The sequence below is a fragment of the Artemia sp. Qi Xiang Cuo genome, chromosome 4 (assembly GCF_049724085.1).
Source record: "Artemia sp. Qi Xiang Cuo chromosome 4, ASM4972408v1, whole genome shotgun sequence".
Lineage (NCBI taxonomy): Eukaryota > Metazoa > Arthropoda > Branchiopoda > Anostraca > Artemiidae > Artemia > Artemia sp. Qi Xiang Cuo.
In genome coordinates, this window is record NC_142797.1 from 70,617,072 (window position 1) to 70,636,540 (window position 19,469).

General features: G+C 32.8%; 1 protein-coding gene across 3 annotated transcripts in view; it reads right to left on the reverse strand.

Annotated features, from left to right (window-relative positions):
• Nucleotides 1-19,268, reverse strand: part of LOC148953388 (galactose-3-O-sulfotransferase 2-like) — a 44,138-nt gene extending 24,870 nt beyond the window's left edge. For 2 of the 3 annotated variants that reach the window (XM_089088518.1, XM_089088519.1), the window contains exons 1-3: nucleotides 19,121-19,268; nucleotides 11,895-12,509; nucleotides 681-851 (exon numbers count right to left, since the gene is read on the reverse strand). In XM_089088518.1, the coding sequence (XP_088944644.1) occupies nucleotides 681-851; nucleotides 11,895-12,509; nucleotides 19,121-19,185 (851 nt within the window). In that variant the 5' untranslated portion in view covers nucleotides 19,186-19,268. The remainder of the gene's footprint in view (nucleotides 1-680; nucleotides 852-11,894; nucleotides 12,510-19,120) is intronic. The other variant, XM_089088520.1, reaches the window with a different exon arrangement.
• Between the last annotated feature and the right edge of the window lie 201 nt (nucleotides 19,269-19,469).

Genomic DNA, 19,469 nt, shown 5'->3' on the forward strand with positions numbered 1-19,469 from the left:
AGTTTTTTATCCCAAACAATTGTGAGCTGAGCTTTCTGTTGGGGGAAAAATATTTTATTATATACATCTGAAAGAGTTACTAGAATGCTACTTTTCCACATAGTCACCAAACAAATTAAGGCACTTATCGTAGCGGTGGACACGCTTTGAAAATCCTTCGTCATAGAAATCCGCCGCCTGCGATCTCAGCCACTCAGTGACGCACGCCCAGAGCTTGTTGAATTGAGTTGATTCAATTCATTCATTCTACGTTGCAATTTAAGAAAAACAGGTGACCCGGAAAACAGGTTGAAACGGTAAACGGTAAACAGGTTGAACAGAACAGAATAGTAACTATGCCTGGTAACTGATAACAACCAGTTCACTTCCCTACATCCCTCTCAGTTGTTTAACATACCAATATAATATTTTCAGTTTTGCCTTATGCCGTCTTTAGGTTACTAGAGCACCTTAAAAAAAATTCTAGTGTAGATCCTAGATGTATATGGTTTTTCTTCAGTATAATTTTGAAAACTGAGAGAATACTGTGTTGTATATCTCAAATTTGAATGGATGTAATCATCTATGATTTTTTTGTTACTTTTCGATTCTTTTGACCAGGGAAAAAAGAAACAAACAAATAAGCAGACATCGCTACCAATGTGTGTTTTGCAACTTCCTAAAAGACAGAGAACACATACCGGTTGCTTTTGATTAGCTGGATTTCAATTAATCCAAAGCGTTCTGAATGATTTTTAGTCCACGAAAAATCAACTGCTGAAACTTCACAGAAGCTTTGAAGCTGGGTATTGAATTGTTGCAAAATTCGTACTTCTTCTTTAATTTTCTTAGTTAAACTGTTTATTAGCTTCCTGAAATTAAATTAGTAATAAATAAATGTACAATATTTAGGAGCTTCAATGGGAAGGGGGCATTGACACCTCTGGTTAAAATTCTAAAACTATCAAACTGAAAAAGTATCAAAGCACCAGAAGAACATTTTCTTAAATCACCATACGAACAGCCAAATTTAATCATGGCTGCAGCAGCAGCTGCAACCTAGTTATTACTACCCTTGCAAATTATAATCTCAACCTAGCAGACTTCAAATAATCCTACTATAGGTATCAATAGAGAATAATATGATCTTTGTCTAATATTGGCACCTATGTTCATGATTTTTTGGTTCTTGCTCAGCTTTTCACAAACCAAAATTGTTTATTGTCGGTGGGGTTATTTTTTTTCTTGGCTAAACGCTTGGAATATTTAGTTAACATTAATTTAAGTAATGTTATTTTAAATGTTGTTTTAGAAAAAAAGTTAATAGGAATATTGATTTGTTGAAATATTAAATAAAAAACAAGTTTTTTTTAACTGAAAGTAAGGAGTGACATTAAAGCTGAAAACGAAAAGAAATTAGTCCGTATATGAAAGAGGCTGGTCCCTCCTCAACGTCTCGCTCTTTACAGTAAAGTTTCAGTCTTTGTCTTAACTCTACTTTTTAAAACAATAAAAACTTTAGCGTAAAGAGCGAAGCATTAAGAAGGGGACACAACAGTAGTGTAGCTATAATATCTCCAACGAGGTTGATAGCAAATTACTGTAGTAATATCTCGAACGAGGGTGGTAGCAAATTACTGTGTCAATCTGTTCAATGAGACAGGTAGGAAATTACTGTATCAATGAAAGGTACAAGACAGATAGGACATTACTGTGCCAATCTAAGGTATCAGACAGATAGAAATCACCATGCCTTAAAAAGTCATGTCTTTGCTTGGTTTTTTATGTTGTAATTAGAACCAGAATACCATGAAAATTCGTGTTGTTCACGAAACAATGATTTTGATATTAAATTCCATGTTTCTGATAGAGTCATGGCTGTTCACATATCATGCATACATCAATGGTTGTTTTAATGGTATGGTTGAATGAAGTTAATGGCTATGAAATTCTGTCTGTTAAGCACTATTTTAGGCGTGGTTGTTTTATGTTTAGCCTTGAACACGGGTATAAAAACTTTGACGATGAGTTATTTTCTCAGTTCAAAATTGGCATTTGAAATACAACCATGCATTCTAACAAAAGGAATATTGATGAAGGCTACACGCAAGAAGTAAGTTATTCTTTTATATTCTTAGTGGGTAAAGAAATTAATTCTAATATAATTTATCGGGTGGTTTATACAGTCCCCATTATAGTTAACGAATTGTTAAATATTTTTGAACCTGGATCTTCAGAGGTCAGTAAAGAGCAATATCAAAACAAAAAAAGTATGTAATCACTGCATTTAAATGGCTTGCGAGCTTAGTACATGAGGTAAATCATACCTATTTTTTATTCTGGCCCAAAGTTCCCCACACCCCACTATGCTATAACCCTTAACCCCCTCTACCCTCCCTCAACCCCCCTCTCCTCCCACCCTCCAACCCTCTCTCCTCCCTCTACCCCCCCTACTTTTTTTTCATTTTTTTTAAACTTTTTTTTTCACATCTCTAAATCATATCAGAAAAATAGAATGACACTCTTGACTTAAATTTTAAAACATATTCTTGTGCATATTATTGATGAGGACTAATGATTCTCTACCAGTATTTTTCATGAAAAACAAACTATTTTTTTTAGAATTTTCCAGAGCTCCCCCTACTCGTTAAGAAGATAAGGAGGGGTGAAGTGACTCCAATGGTCATTTCAAACAGACCAGCTGTTATACAATATGGTCGTTGGCCGAAACCATTAATTCCATCAACAATAACCGCAAACCACCCAATAGCCAACTGTCCAGCTGCCACATCCAACATCCACAGCAAGATGATAAAACCATTAGTCCAATCCGGACCCATCATTCACCAACAGTCAACTGGTCAACTGCCACATCCAACATCCACAACAAGATACCACAACCATCCGGACCCATCATACACAAGCCAACAGTTAACTGGTCAACTGCCACATCCAACATGCAAACCATACTCCCATTCCAAGAAGCTGATGTAGTCATGGAACAACCGTTTGCACAAATTGACATCCATGACGCTTGCAATGCTTCATATGATTGTTTAACTTAATTTCTGACCGGAATCTAGAGAGGCATGTTGGACAATAACGGCATTCCCACCTCCCCTTTTTACCCTCCCCCAGAACCCGACTGTTCACTCTGACACTTATATTTTGTCAATTTTATCCAACATATCCGACAAATGATGCTGATAAAGCATTTATTCACTCTGATCTTTAGATTTCGTCAATTATATTCGTTGTAAGTGATAAAAGATATTGATAAAAAATTATTCACTCTGATACTTAGATTTTATGAATTTTATCCCATGTATCCGAGAAAGGGATGTTGATATAGAATTTAATCACTTTGATACTTAGATTTTATCTGAGATATCCGACAAAGGATACTGATAAAGCATTTATTCTCTCTGATACTCAGATTTTGTCAATTATATTTGATGTATCTGACAAAAGATGTTGATAAAAAATTTATTCACTCTGACACTTAGCATTTGTCAATTTTATCCCATGTATTCGAAAAATGGATGTTGATATAGAATTTAATCAATCTGATACTTAGATTTTGTCAATTTTATCGGATATACCCGACAAATTGTGTTGATAATGCATTTAAACGATGTTGATAAAGCATTTATTCACTATGATACATAGCTTTTGTCAATTTTATCCCATGTATCCGAGAAAGGGGTGTTGATATGGAATTTAATCACTCTGATACTTAGATTTTAATCACTCTGTTACTTAGATTTTATCAATTTTATCCGACATATCCGACAAAGGATGTTGATAATGAATTTATTCACTCTGATACTTAGATTTTGTCAATTTTATCCGACATATCCGACAAATGATGTAGAATAAGCATTTATTCAACCTGATACTTAGATTTGGTTATTTTTATCCGATGTATCTGACAGAGGATTTTTATAAAAAAAAATTTATTAACTCTAACACTTAGATTTTTTCAATTTTTTCCCTTTTATTCGAGAAAGGAATGTTGATATAGAATTTAATCAATCTGATACTTAGATTTTGTCAATTTTATCCGATATAACCGACAAATGATGTTCATAATGCATTTAAAGGATATTGATATAGCATTTAATCACTCTGATACTTAGATTTTGTCAATTGTATCCCATGTATCCGAGAAAGAGATTGTGATATAGAATTTAATCACTCTGATACTTAGATTTTGTCTATTTTGTCCGATATATCCGACAAAGGATGTTGATAATTAATTTATTCACTCTGGTATTTAGATTTTGTCAATTTTATCCCATGTATCCGAGAAAGGGATGTTGATAAAGTATTTATTCAATCTGATACTTTGATTTTGTCAATTTTATCCGGCATACCCGAAAAAGGATGTTGATAATGAATTGATTCACTCTGGTACTTAGATTTTGTCAATTTTATCCGACATATTCGAAAAATGATAAAGCATTTTATCCGACATATTCGAAAAATGATAAAGCATTTATTCAATCTGATAATTAGATTTTGTCAATTTTATCTGATGTATCGGCCAGAGGATGTTGATAAAAAAAATTATTCACTCTAACACTTAGATTTTGTCAATTTTATCCAATTTACCCAACAAAGGATGCTGATAAAGCATTTATTCACTCTGACACTTAGATTTTGTCAATTATATCCAACATATCCGAAAATGATGCTGATAAACCATTTATTCACTCTGATATTTAGATTTTGTCAATTATATTCGTTGTAAGTGATAAAAGATGTTGATAAAAAAAATTATTCACTCTGATACTTAAATTTTGTCAATTTTATCCCATGTATCCGAGAAAGAGGTGTTGATATAGAATTAAATCCTTCTGATACTTAGATCTAATCCCAGATATCTGACAAAAGATGTGGATAAAGCATTTATTCACTCTGATACTTAGATTTTGTTAATTTTATCCGACATATCCGAAAAATGATGTAGAATAAGCATTTATTCAACCTGATACTTAGATTTGGTTATTTTTATCCGATGTATCTGACAGAGGATGTTTATAAAAAAAAATTATTCACTCTAACACTTAGATTTTTTCAATTTTTTCCCTTTTATTTGAGAAAGGGATGTTGATATAGAATTTAATCAATCTGATACTTAGATTTTGTCAATTTTATCCGATATAACCGACAAATGATGTTTATAATGCATTTAAAGTATGTTGATATAGCATTTATTCACTCTGATACTTAGATTTTGTCAATTTTATCCCATGTATCCGAGAAAGGGATGTTGATATGGAATTTAATCACTCTGATACTTAGATTATGTCAATTTTATCCGACATATCCGACAAAGGATGTTGATAATGAATTTATTCACTCTGGTATTTAGATTTTGTCAATTTTATCCCATATATCCGAGAAAGGGATGTTGATAAAGTATTTATTCAATCTGATACTTTGATTTTGTCAATTTTATCCGGCATACCCGAAAAAGGATGTTGATAATGAATTGATTCACTCTGGTACTTAGATTTTGTCAATTTTATCCGACATATTCGAAAAATGATAAAGCATTTTATCCGACATATTCGATAAATGATAAAGCATTTATCAAATCTGATAATTAGATTTTGTCAATTTTATCTGATGTATCGGCCAGAGGATGTTGATAAAAAAAATTATTCACTCTAACACTTAGATTTTGTCAATTTTATCCAACATATCCGAAAATGATGCTGATAAATCATTTATTCACTCTGATATTTAGATTTTGTCAATTATATTCGTTGTAAGTGACAAAAGATGTTGATAAAAAAAATTATTCACTCTGATACTTAGATTTTGTCAATTTTATCCCAGGTATCCGAGATAGGGATGTTGATATAGAATTTAATCACTCTGATACTTAGATTTTATCCGAGATATCCGACAAAGGATGCTGATAAAGCATTTATTCACTCTGATACTTAGATTTTGTCAAGTATATTTGGTGTATCTGACAAAAGATGTCGATAAAAAATATTCTTCACTCTGACACCTAGATTTTGTCAATTTTATCCAACATATCCGACAAAGGATTCTGATAAAGCATTTATTCACTCTGATATTTAGATTTTGTCAATTATATTCGTTGTATCTAACAAAAGATGTTGATAAAAAAATTATTCACTCTGACACTTAGCATTTGCCAATTTTATCCCATGTATTCGAGAAATCGATTTTGATATAGAATTTAATCAATCTGATACTTAGATTTTGTCAATTTTATCGGGTATACCCGACAAATTGTGTTGATAATGCATTTTAAAGGATGTTGATCAAGCATTTATTCACTATGATACATAGCTTTTGTCAATTTTATCCCATGTATCCGAGAAAGGGGTGTTGATATGGAATTTAATCACTCTGATACTTAGATTTTAATCACTCTGTTACTTAGATTTTGTCAATTTTATCCGACATATCCGAAAAAGGATGTTGATAAAGTATTTATTCACTCTGATATTTACATTTTGTCAATTTTATTCGATGTGTCTGACAATGGATGTTGATAAGAAAAAAAATTATCCACTCTGACACTTAGATTTTGTCAATTTTATCCGATATATCTGACAAAGGACGTAGATAAAAAAATGTATTCACTCTAACACTTAGATTTTGTCAATTTTATCCTATGTATCCGAGAAAAGGATGTTGATATAGAATTAAATCACTTTTATGCTTAGATTTTGTCAATTTTATACGACATATCCGATAAAGGATGTTGTTAAACCATTTATTCACTCTGATATCTAGATTTTGTAAATTTTATTCGATGTATCTGACAAAGGATGTTGATAAAAAAAAACTTATTCACACTTACACATTGATTTTTTCAATTTTATCCGATGTGTCTGGCAAAAGATGTTGATAAAAAAATTTATTCACTCTAACACTTAGATTTCGTCAATTTTATCTTATGTATCCGAGAAAAGGATGTTGATATAGAATTTACTCACTGATACTTATATTTTGTCAACTTTATCCGACAAAGGTTGTTGATAAAGCATTTATTAACTCTGGTACTTAGATTTTGTCAATTTTATCCGATGTATCTGACAAAGGATGCTGATAAAAATATTTGTTCACTCTGACACTTAGATTCTTTCAATTTTATCCGATGTATCTGACAAAAAATGTTGATAAAAAAAACTTATTCACTCTAACACATAGATTTTGTCAATTTTATCCTATGTATTCGAGAAATGGATGTTGATACAGAATTTAATCACTCTGATACATATATTTTGTGAAATTGCTGTATTGTCTGTTCAGGAAGCGAATTCAATCGATAAAGAATGTTAATAACGAATTTGTTAAATTTTTTCATAATTTCCTGAATTTAATTTCTGTATTGTGTATAGAAGAAGTGAATTCAAGAAAGAGTTTGTTACTTACATACTTACAATTATTTCATAATGACATACCCAACAACGAATGATGATAAAGAATTTATTCATTCTAATAAATAGATTTTATCAATGTTATCCGACGTATCTGACAGATCATAACGATAAAGAATTTTAATTAGGAATATGTTCAATTTGACGATTAAATTACGTTAGTACTATGAAACGTATTTTCCAAAACATATTGATACAGATTTTATTCGTTCTGATGCTTAGATTTTCTTAGTTCTCTCAAGAATATGCGATAAAGCACGATGACAAAGAATTTATTCACTCTTGTTCTTAGATTTTTTGGATGTTATCTGATGTATCAGACAAAGAAGTTGATATAGAATTTATTCACTATGACACTTAGATATGGTCAGTGTTATAAAATGTATCTGTCAAAAAGACATTGATAAAGAATTTAGTCACTCTGATACTTAGATTTTCTCAATTTTATCTGACGTAACTGACAAAGGATGATGATACGGAATTTATTTATTCTAATACACAGATTTTGTGAATGTTATCTGATGTATCAGACAAAGGGAAGTTGATAAAGAATTGATCCACTCTAATACATAGATTTTGTCGATGTTATCCAACGTATCCGAGAAAGGATGTTGATAAAGAATTTATTTAATCTGATACTTAGATTTAGTCAATTTTATCCGATGTATCTGACAAAGATGTTGATAGAAAAAATTTATTCACTCTGATACTTAGATTTTGTCAATGTTATCCGATGTGTATGACAATAGATGTATGCTAATTCCTTTTCTTACATCTCCGATGTTTTAATAGACATTCTAAACGTCTGATATGCTAGCATACTCTAAAAATAATGAACAGATAACAATTTGATGCATAATATATTTTTAATGCAATAATACCATGTATAATATTATTATAAAAATATATTATGATACATTATTAATATCAATGAACAACTTTGGACATTTTGAATCTGTTCCATGAAATAGTTCACCATGTTATCTCTGGATATTCTAGCTATTGTCTTCTCTTAGCTCGTAATCAGTAGAATAATCATTATTCCATTTTGAGTCATACATAATTTTTACTGATGTGTCACCGAAAGGTTCATTATGCGTTTCGTCTATGGTATTATTTGGTTCATTAACTGTTTGATCAATGGTAGTAACGTTTGCTGGCGCTTTGTTTTTCATCGATTCATCTTTATATTCCTTATTGATATTTTCTACCAATGCCCTTTTTATTTTTCCGGCAATTTCACTGTGTATTACAACATTATTTTTACACAGGTAACAGTTTCGGCTCGTAGACAAGATATGGTTTATGATATTAGTAGAAGAGTAGGCCTTTCTTCTTTTGACCTTCCGTTGAATTCTAATACCCTAAAGCTGACGATAGGATGTATCAGTAGGCAATGTGTTACCTGCAACAGTAGCAAGGAGTTGTCCTCTATCATCAACGATTATTTTTATTTTGGCAATCTCTTTGAGTGCAATCATCTCTGGAGATTTCAATCTCGCATATCCACCAACATGAGTGTTTAATTTTTTCGGTACTCCAAAGAAATTTAATTCCTTACTGTCATGACAGTTCACGCATACGTTTCCGATAGTGCTACCACTTGTACTTATTTCATAGTTTAAATACTTTTCCTTGTCCGCATTCAATACTACAATAACACAATCATGTGAACATACTTTCTTAAAATGCTCCATCTTCAGTTTTTTAAAGATATGACTTATGTGTTTATCGTTCCACTGCGTAAAAAATACTGATTTAATGCATGCAATAAACTAGGTAGTGTCGATAACCTGCCAAAGTACCAGTGGGAAGGCCACATCGTGTCTCTGAGCAAGCATAGAGTACAATGATTAAAGCCATAAGCATATTTCATGTCATTTTAAGATACGTAAAAAAAGTTGAATAATTTCGAAGTCCCAAAAAATTTAGTCCAATAAAAAAAAGTGCTACTACAAACAATATTTTTCTAATAGTAAAAGTCACGACTAACATTTCTGTATCATTCTCATTTTGAACTTGGAACATAATAAATGTATTTGTTTTTTGTTTTAAGTATGTTACATGTCATTCTAAGAGATAAAAAAAAAGTTGAAAAAATATAACATGTTATAAACAATAATAATAAAAAAAACTTCAAAAAAAAATTAAAAAAATATAGAGGGGGGGCCAAAAAGTTGGAGGGAGGAGCCCCTTGGAGGTATGGGACCTTTGGAGGTTGAGGTCCTTGGTGGTTAGGATCATTGGTGCTTATGATCCATGATGCTTCAAACCTATAATCAACTCACTACTTGATTAGTAAGGATTTCTATGGATTGTTCTGAATTTCATTATTAAAATTTTTCTTGACATCTACATCTCTCTTAGTATCAACATTATAGTATACTATAACGTTAGACTCTATTTTAAATTGACAACACTGTTCAAATGCCACTTTTGTATTATACAGAACACATCGAAGAAGTAAAGCCAGGTCAACTCACAGGACCATTTTATCATCGTTAACCATTTTCATAGATTGATGTTGTTCCAAATTTATAACAAATTGCCTGAGTTAACAAGCCCTTCGGGCTTACCTTAACTGATAATCAGTTTAGCCCTTTTTTTACCACCTTCATACAGTCAGATCACTAATTAGGATCATTCACATCCCTATTATTCAATCAACAATTAATATCGTTCACACAGTCCAATTCGCTAATGCTAAACCCTTTTTTGTAATTAGAGTTAGCTTTTACGCAAAATGATATAAAGCCAACTAAGCTATTGAATACCTTGTATCAATGTCTTTTGTAGGCGTCAAATCTATTACGTATCTGAGCATAATCTTTGTATTGTTGATTCATTCCATTCCTCATTCTTTAATTACCCGTGACGCATTCTTAACCAACGGAATACCTTTTCGCAAATACCCTTTCGCAAAAAAAAATTCGCAAATAGAGTTATTTTTACGCAAATGGTACAATTTTCAACTTAAAACCATTCTAACTATATCATTCCATTCCTCATTCTTTAATTAACCCTGACGCATTCTTAACCATCGGAAGTTTAATTTGGTTATTGACCTTAGAAGTAATCACCCTTTTCAAAAACATTAGTTGTTCTATTAATGAACCCGTGAAACGAAACCAGTCTGATTGCATTACACAATCTCGCTCCTAGTTCCAAAAAATGGATGTTGCCTCAGAAACCAGTCTGGTAACTCATGTATCGTTCATAGTAATAGCTGACTGTCCTAGGTAAGTCAATGTATTATTCAAACTGCACTGTATATTCATGACTCAGGCGTAAGTTTCCTTGTAAGTTTCGGACTGTGTATATCGATACTACTCACAAGAATGATTAAAAGCAATAACTACATTACTACTTCCAATCAGAATTAAGACGGTTTAGCTTTTACATTAGTAGTTGTCTAGTTAAAATATTTTACTAACTTCGTGGTTCATTTTTCTATAATATTTGACTGTATTTTAAAATGCCAAACATATTGTTATAATCGCAACTGCAGTCAAGGTACTTGGGGATAGGACACCACTCGCCCATTTGAGATTTGTCCAAAGTAGTCCTTGTAAAAATTAAAAATCTTTACACAGAAAAAACACCTTCCTTGTGATTATTCGACCCCCTCCCCCACCCTACCTTATAATGGCCTTATAAAGTTATACTTGGACGGAAAGAGCGAGGGATAATGAGTTTAGCAGCCCCTATCATGCAGAGGATGATTTCAGTTCGTTTTAGTTTTTTAATCCAGTCTTTACTGCCTACTATATTTTGTTTTAATTCTCGATGGCCACAAGAGCCATTAAAAGCAACAACTACATTACTACTTTCAATCCAAATTAAGACGATTTAGTTTTCATATTAGTAATTGTCTGGTTAAAATAATTTACTAATTTTTTGTTATTTACTAAGTTCTTTATAATTTACTAACTTTTGGTTAAAATAAGTGCTAAACATTTTGTTATAATTACAGCTGCAGTCAAGGTATTTGGGGATAGGACACCGCTCGTCCATGCGAGATTTTTCAATAGTAGCCCTTGTAAAATTTAAAATCTTTACACAAAAAAGCACTTTCTTTGTGATTATTAACCAAAACCCCCACCCTACCGTATACTGGCCATTTTTACGTAAGTTATCATTATCATATAATGAAATTGGAAATTTTGGCGCTCATGTCTTATCGCCACCCCACTCAAGAAGTGAATTTAAGGTTAATCCTAATGAAATATAACCTTCATATAGCCTTTGTTTTATATAATAATATATTTGGTAAAGTAACCTACCCCCTCCCCTTTAACGTGTAAATATATAGCCTAAATCATACAAGTTCGATGCATTCTTTATAAGTCCAATGCATTGAGTCATCCGTCACTTGTTTTTGTAGCTATGAAACCGGTTTTCTGAGATTAACCTAAGCATAATTCTTAGATGAAGAACTTGACTTAAGTGGAGTGGCTAAAAGACATAAGTACCGAAATTTCTTACCTTTTGAAGGCTTCATAGAGTCTTACGTCCGCTTCTAGCCATTTTTCCAGTATTTTCTTCTGTTTTCCTGTCACTTCATGTTTCGTTTCTTTTTTTCGAGGAAGCTGTTTTACGTATAACATTTGCCCAATGTGTGTCCCAATCAGATTTTTCAATAGAATGACTGACTCGTCAAAGTATTCTGATATCATCACTAGCTGAAATTGATTATCAATGACATTTATAAATGATTCTATGGCTGTTTCATTTTCAAAAAATTTTGGTTCAAGCCCAAGGGAAAAAGATAGTTGATTTCGTCCATAAAGCTGCAAAAATCTCTCTTCGTTAACGGCTCCAAGCTCTACCTTTTCAAGAAACTTTTCAAAAGAAGATACATTATAAAAATGTCTCATATCCATATATGCAAACATTGATTCAAACTGTTGAACTGGATTACGCAAAATTGTTAAAGAGACGAAATCATTTCCAAGCATTTTCTCAAAGTCGTTAATTTTCCATGTTTCTTTGACAAGAATATCAAACTTTGAAATTTTCCGATCAATAGCTGGGTCTATATTCTTAAATACTATTGATTCTGTAACGTGATCATAAAAAATTCCATAAAAGTAAGATATCCTGTAACGAAATAAGAAGGAAAATTATAAATAGATAACATTAAAGCTAGTTGAAGCTGCATATAAACATGAATAGCAACAATAATATTCAAAAATATTCTAACAATAACATCTTCTTTCGTTTATTCTCTTAGAAAAAAACTACAAAAGAAAAGGAAGTAAGTAAGCCCAATGCATGATGTACAATTTTACGGTACGGCAGAATAAAACTGTACACATATTTAGCATAATCTGCTCTAAACTCTGTGTAGTAATTTTTCAAAGAACCAACTTTTTTCTTTGAAAACTAGACTATTAATGAAAAGTTCTTATCAGATAATAAAACCTAGACGGCATAATAGTAAAATATTGTATTGGCATGTTAATAAATAGAGAGGGAGTAGTCAATCCGGACTTGGCTCAGTAAAAGATAGGAATGGGGCCGCAATTGGCGATAAGGAAAAAAACTAAAGAGAGATGGGCCAAACATTTTGAGAATTTGCTTAACCGAGATAGAGTTGCAGAAAAAGATATATAGGTAAATGAAAAAAGTATGTGATACCTTGGATGTGAAGGAAGATTTGTTTTGTGAGGAGGAATTAGAGACAATACTAAAAGGATTAAAAAATAATAAGGTTCCAGGTGCTGATAGGGTAGTAAATGAGTTTCTTAAATATGGTGGCTCTGAGGTTAGAAATAAGCTACTGAAGATTATGAATATGATTTTTGAATAAGGGGAATTACCTAACGATTTTAGGAATACCTTAATTAAGCCACTTTATAAGAAAGGTGATAAAACTCAGTGTTGTAATTATCGAGGCATTAGTCCGGTCTCTGTAGGTAGTAAATTACTTAGTAATATGATACTTCTTAGACTGAGATATGTCGTAGACAAAGTTTGAAGAGAAGAACAGTGCGGTTTTAGAAAAGGTAGAGAATGTGTCGGCCAAATTTTCACTATTAGGCTAATAATTGAGAAGTGCCGGAGTTTCCAAACACCTTTGGTCCTCAGTTTTATGGATTATGAGCAAGCGTTCGATCCTGTTGATAGAAAACCTTTAGTAAAGGTTTGATCCCTGTATGGTATTAAATTTAAAAAAAAACAAGTTTTTTTTAACTGAAAGTAAGGAACGACGTTAAAACTTAAAACGAACAGAAATTATTCCGTATATGAAAGGGGCTATCCCCTCCTCAACGTCTCGCTCTTTGCGCTAAAGTTTTTTATTGTTTAAAAAAATTGAGTTGTGAGAAAGTCAAACGTTAGCGTAAAGAGCAAGGGGTTGAAGAGGGGATAGCCCCTTTCATATACGGAATAATTTCAGTTCGTTTTAAGTTTTAACGTCGTTCCTTACTTTCAGTTAAAAAAAAAACTTGTTTTTTTTATTTAATTTTTGAACGCTTTTGAATTAATGCAGGTTTTGATTTTGGCTCACCGTACATGAATAATCAAAAAAAATTGCATATTAATTTTACTTTTATTATGTTAAATCGCTTTCTCGAAACTTGTTTGATTTTATTTACGAACGTTTTTATTAGTAATAAATATACGTAACTTACGAATTAACTTACGTAACGAACTTCTATATTCATAGATTTTTAATACGTATATTAGGGGGTTCGCCCCCTAGTCAATACCTTGCTCTTTACTGTAAAGTTTAAATTCTGTTGCAATTCTTTAAAAATTACCCTTTAATCACAAAGGCCGTTAATTAGAATAAATAGCTCTTATGAAAGTACTAAAAAATATTTGGCTTAAAGAGTGTGGTATTAACTACGGGGCGAACCCAACCACATACGTAATACTTTCTGTTTGTTCTAAGTTTTGATTTTGTTCCTTACTTTCAGTTAAAAAACTTGATTTTTTTATTATTTAATTTCTAATTTTTTTTTTAATAATGTTGGGAAATCCAGTGCCCCCTTCATAGCAATATCCTTTCCGCCCATAAAACTTCCTTCATGGAAAGATCATCCCACATAACCCCCGACCCACCCCCACTCCCCACTACCAGAAAAAAATCCCCCTGAAAACGTCTGTATACTTCCCAATAACCAATGCTATATCTTAACATTGGGAAAAGTTCATAACTTTCTGCCCTCCCCTCGGGGGCTTCGGAGGATTAAGTCATCCTAAAAGACATAGTTATCACATTTTCGACCATACTAAACAAAATGGCTATCTCAAAATTTTGATCGGGTGACTTTGGGGAAAAAATGAGAATGGGAGGGGGCCTAGTTGCCCTCCTTTTTTTTGGTCACTTATAAAGGGCACTAGAACTTTTAATTTTCGTTCCAATGAGCCCTCTTATGGTATTCTAGGACCACTGGGTCAATACAATTACCCCTGGGGAAAATAAGAAAAAAAAAAAAAAAATAAATAAACACCCATACGTGATCTTTCTTGTGGCAAAAAATGTAAAAATCCACATTTTTGTAGATAAGAGCTTGAAACCTCTACAGTAGGGTTCTCTGATATGCTGAATATGATGGTATGATTTTTATTAAGGTTATATAACTTTCAAGGGGTCTTTCCCCCTTTTTTCGAAAATCAGCCAAATTTTCTCAGGCACGTAACTTTTGATGGGTAAGATTAAACTTGATGGAACTTATATATTTGAAATCAGCATTAAAATTTAATTCTTTTGATGTATCTATTGGTATCAAAATTCCGTTTTTTAGAGTTTCGGTTACCATTGAGCCGTGTCGCTCCTTACTTACAGTTCGTTACCACGAATTGTTTGATACCAGATAAATACATCAAAGTTATTAGTGTTGCGTATGAGAATAACACTGCTGTGGTTAAGGTAGGAAATGAGGTTAGCTGCTGGTTTTGTATTAAATCAGGAGTTAAGCAGGGTTGTGTTCTACCCCCCTTTATATGGATTATTTTGATGGACTTTGTATTAAGGAGAACAGGAAAGGTAATGGCAGACCACGGAATCAAATGGGGAGGAAAAAGTCTCCTGGACTTAGATTATGCTAAGGATTTAAGCATCCTAGATAAAAGTGTCAGCCAAATGAATCAAGTTTTAGAGGTTTTGCAAGTTTAGGGTGCTAGAATAGGTTTAAAAATTAATGTCAAGGAGACTAAGTTACTAAGGCTAGGAATAAGTGAAGATGAAAAGGTGACGTTGGGTAATGAAAAGATTGATCAGCTGGGCAGCTTCACTTACCTTGGTATTATTATTAGTAAAGATGGTGGGATCAGTGAAGATGTTAAAAGTAGAATCGCCAAGGCTCAGGGTGTTTTTTCACAGTTAAAAAAAGTTTGGAAGAATAGGAAGATAAATCTGCAAACCAAGATTAGAATATTAGAAGCTACAGTGACGACAGTGGTCAAATATGGCTCTGAGGCAAGGGCGCTCCGAAAAGCGGATGAAGATTTGCTAGATGTTTTCCAGAGAAATTGCTTAAGGATTGTTTTGGGTACCCGGCGACCGTATTTCAAACAATAGACTATACGAAAAATGTGGTTCAATACCGCCCTCTAGGGCTATAATGAAAGAAAGGTTGAGGTGGCTAGGGCACGTTGTGCCGATGAAGGTTGACAGATTGCCGAAGATCGTTCTTTTCGGCCAACCGTCTAGGGCTAAACGGAAAGCAGGTCGTCCTCGTCTGGGGTGGGAGGACGTCATAAAGAAATATTTAAAGGAAATGGGAACTTCATGGGCGGGAGTTTAAAGGGATACTTTTAATGGATTAGGATGGAGGAAAAGCGTGCGTAGCTGTGTTGGCCTCAGGCGGCTTGGTGCTGCGGTGAGTTGTTAGTAGTAGTAGTAGAAAATCAAATTTAAAGACGAAAACTTTTTCACAAAAATGAAATTAAATTTCAAAAAAGAAATTATAATCAAATATTATTAAAATTTAAAAATTAAATCAAACTAAAAATTAAATTTTAATTTTAATTAGTTAAAAATCAAATTAAACGGAAAAAGAACGAAAATTAAAATCACAGCACTGATATGTCACCTTTACATATAGTTGTACAAATAAAGTAAGGTTTTTCAAATGAAAGTAAAGATTAGCATTAAAACTTTAAACAAACAGAAACCATATTCTGTATGAGGGTGCTTCCACCTAAGGGATTACGCTAAAGTTTCACTTAACTTGTAAAAAATATAGCGAAAAAAAAGTCAGTAAACTGTGAATTTAGCCAGAGCCGAATCCAGGCATAAGGGATTCGGGGGAGGCTTGGACTCAATCAAGCTAGATGTGCCTCTAAAAATCCAGTAGAGAGTAAATTTTCGGAATGTAACGATGTAGGAATTTTGTTATTGTAGTGTTTAGTTCAGAAGAGTACATAAACTTCACTGTTACCAGAGGTCTAAAATCCGACTTTACTTTGATTTGAAAATACCAACTCATTTTTAAATGTAATTCTATCTATGGTTTAAATCTTTTGTCTCTCGATGAATTTGATTTAATACAGACGAATGTTGCTTATAAGTCAGGAATTAAATAGAAAAATGGAAAATTTTGATTCCCATTTAATGGTTTTTTTTCCAAATGTAGTAATCACCGCCGTTGCAATTTTTTCCAAGCCCCCATCTAGTGGGGTTAGGTAAAGACCTAGGAAATGTAAAAAAGATTGCTGACTTTTTTTCTCTCGAAATTAGCTTTATTTGGCAGTATGAACCAACTCCTGATGATAAGTAAGCAAAACAAAGTGGCAAGCCCACAAAATCCGTAAACTGGTTATAAGTAAGACTTTATATGGCACCGTTAAAGGAGGGAGGATTGTGGGACACTATTGCAAAGGCAATGACAATTATACCTTTAGAGAGCATTTAATGGCAAATTCAAGCCAAGTGTTATTTTTTTCTATAATTTTAGGAAAGATTGTTGAATGAGGAATTGAATGGTAACACTCTTTGTTTTTGCAAAGTTTCCTTCTCAGGAGTAGGCCTAGTCTTCATGCAGGATCACTGGGACTAAAAACCCAAAATTACGGTAAAAGGTTTATTTCTCAAAGTTTAGATAGGTATAGACCTTTTTTCTAAGCAATCTCCAAAGCCCTAGAAATAAGGAAACATTGGAGATGATGACTTGAAAACACTTTTCTATGGTATGATTTAGGCTCTGGTCTTATTCCTAAAATTTATATTTATCTAAAAAAGGCGGTTTTTCTTCAACTTAGCCATACATAGGAGTAATGCCCACGCCACATCATAGTCATATCTATCGATAAACAAAGCCATATATCATGAATGACATGGCAATTTTCTTGATTTTAGCGTCACACTTGTATCTAAAAACTAAAAAATTAAAATTGCAAGAAATTAGTTTAAAGAGTTTGCTCCAACACTAATTTGTGTCCAACTGTTGTCTACTAATGCTAAGTTTTCTTAACTTATTTCAAATTCCTCTCCCAGATAGAAAAACTGCTGTTCTAAGTTTCCACCTTTTCTAGTTTCAAAAAGTATGCCTTCAACGTTGACTCTGATTGGTCAGTCAAGAAATTTATGCTTGGAAGCTGAACAATGGTCAACTCGACAAATTACGAACGGCCTACTCTATTGGCCCTGTAGTCGTCCGTAATTTTGATTTTATCGACAAGTGTTACTATAATGTGGCACGGGCATAGAGGCTAGGACATAATTATTGCCTAATACCTTAACTTTAATGGCAAAGGTAAGTATATAGTGGTTGATAGCAAGGCCGTACCCAGGATTTTTTTCGGAGGGGGTTTTACTCAAAACGATTTTTTTCGGAGGGGGGGGCTACACCAAAATACTCAAAAAACACATACAAAATAATTTTTATTTCCATTTATATTACGTTTTTACGAGTCAGACAAACATTTCGGGCGGGTTCGAACCCCCTAACCCCCTATATATGGCCCCCTGGATTTACTACATTAGGGAGGTAGGGGTAAATTTTATTTCTGATATAAATGAGAGGTAAGTTTAAACTTAAAAACCGACCCCACATAATGCACCAATACCGTCTCGGCTTGATGAAACTCAGTTTAGCCTCAATAAATTACAATGGAAGGTGGATAAAATATTTGTTGATTTTGAAGTGGATAACAATGTAAGGACACGTGATAATCTGATTGAAAGAAATATCCAACATATTGTAAAGTAAAAATTTCATTGTTTAGTCTTCTCCTTTAGTTTTGTACATATTCCTAGGGCTATATCTGTGACCATCAGGAAAAACGGGAGGGGGAAGGTGAATCGTTAGAAAACGATTGTAATATTTAGAAATAACATCTAACAAAGAATCTAATGGTACTAATTTTTTTCGTTTGGCATGTTTCGTTCAGAGGTGCAGGGCCGTATCCAGGGGGCTAGAGGATTGAAATCCCCCCAACCCAAATTTGTTTGTTTGACTCGTAAAAATGTACAAAAATGAATATAAAAACTATTTTGATATGTTTTCTAAAGTTTTTTTTGTATGACCTCCTCCCCCCCCCCCCCGAAAATTTTTTTTTTTGTAAAATCCCTCCAGAAAAAAAATCCTGCATACGACCCTGCCGAGGCGGCCAACTATTTATCTACATTTGCAAAAGTAATGCTTGGTATTGTAATTACAACCTCTTTTTTCAGAGTCGTCAAGTAAGGTCAATTTAAAAAGCTGGAAGAGATAAATAATCTAAAATTTAACTAAAAACGCAACAGAAAAATAACTCACTTTAATAGTATATCAGCCATAGTGGTCCCAGAAACTTTAAAAGATTTTACAAATCCAATTTTCATAATTTACATCTATATTGTCTGGAATAATATATCTAAAATATATGTTCTTGATATCTATTCTTCTGATAACTATTCATTCAAGTGAGTCGAAGTAAATTAAACGCGATGATGGAAGTATATCTCGTTTTGTAGATATAGCTCTAAAAACTAGTTCTTACAGTGATTTAATATTGCCTTTACGTAGCCAATTGCGCAATCTTAAGTACTTGGTGTAGGTTTATGGTTCCCATGTCTTTTTCACACAATTTGCAAAATAATTTTGAAGCTTTAAAGCCAGTTTTTCT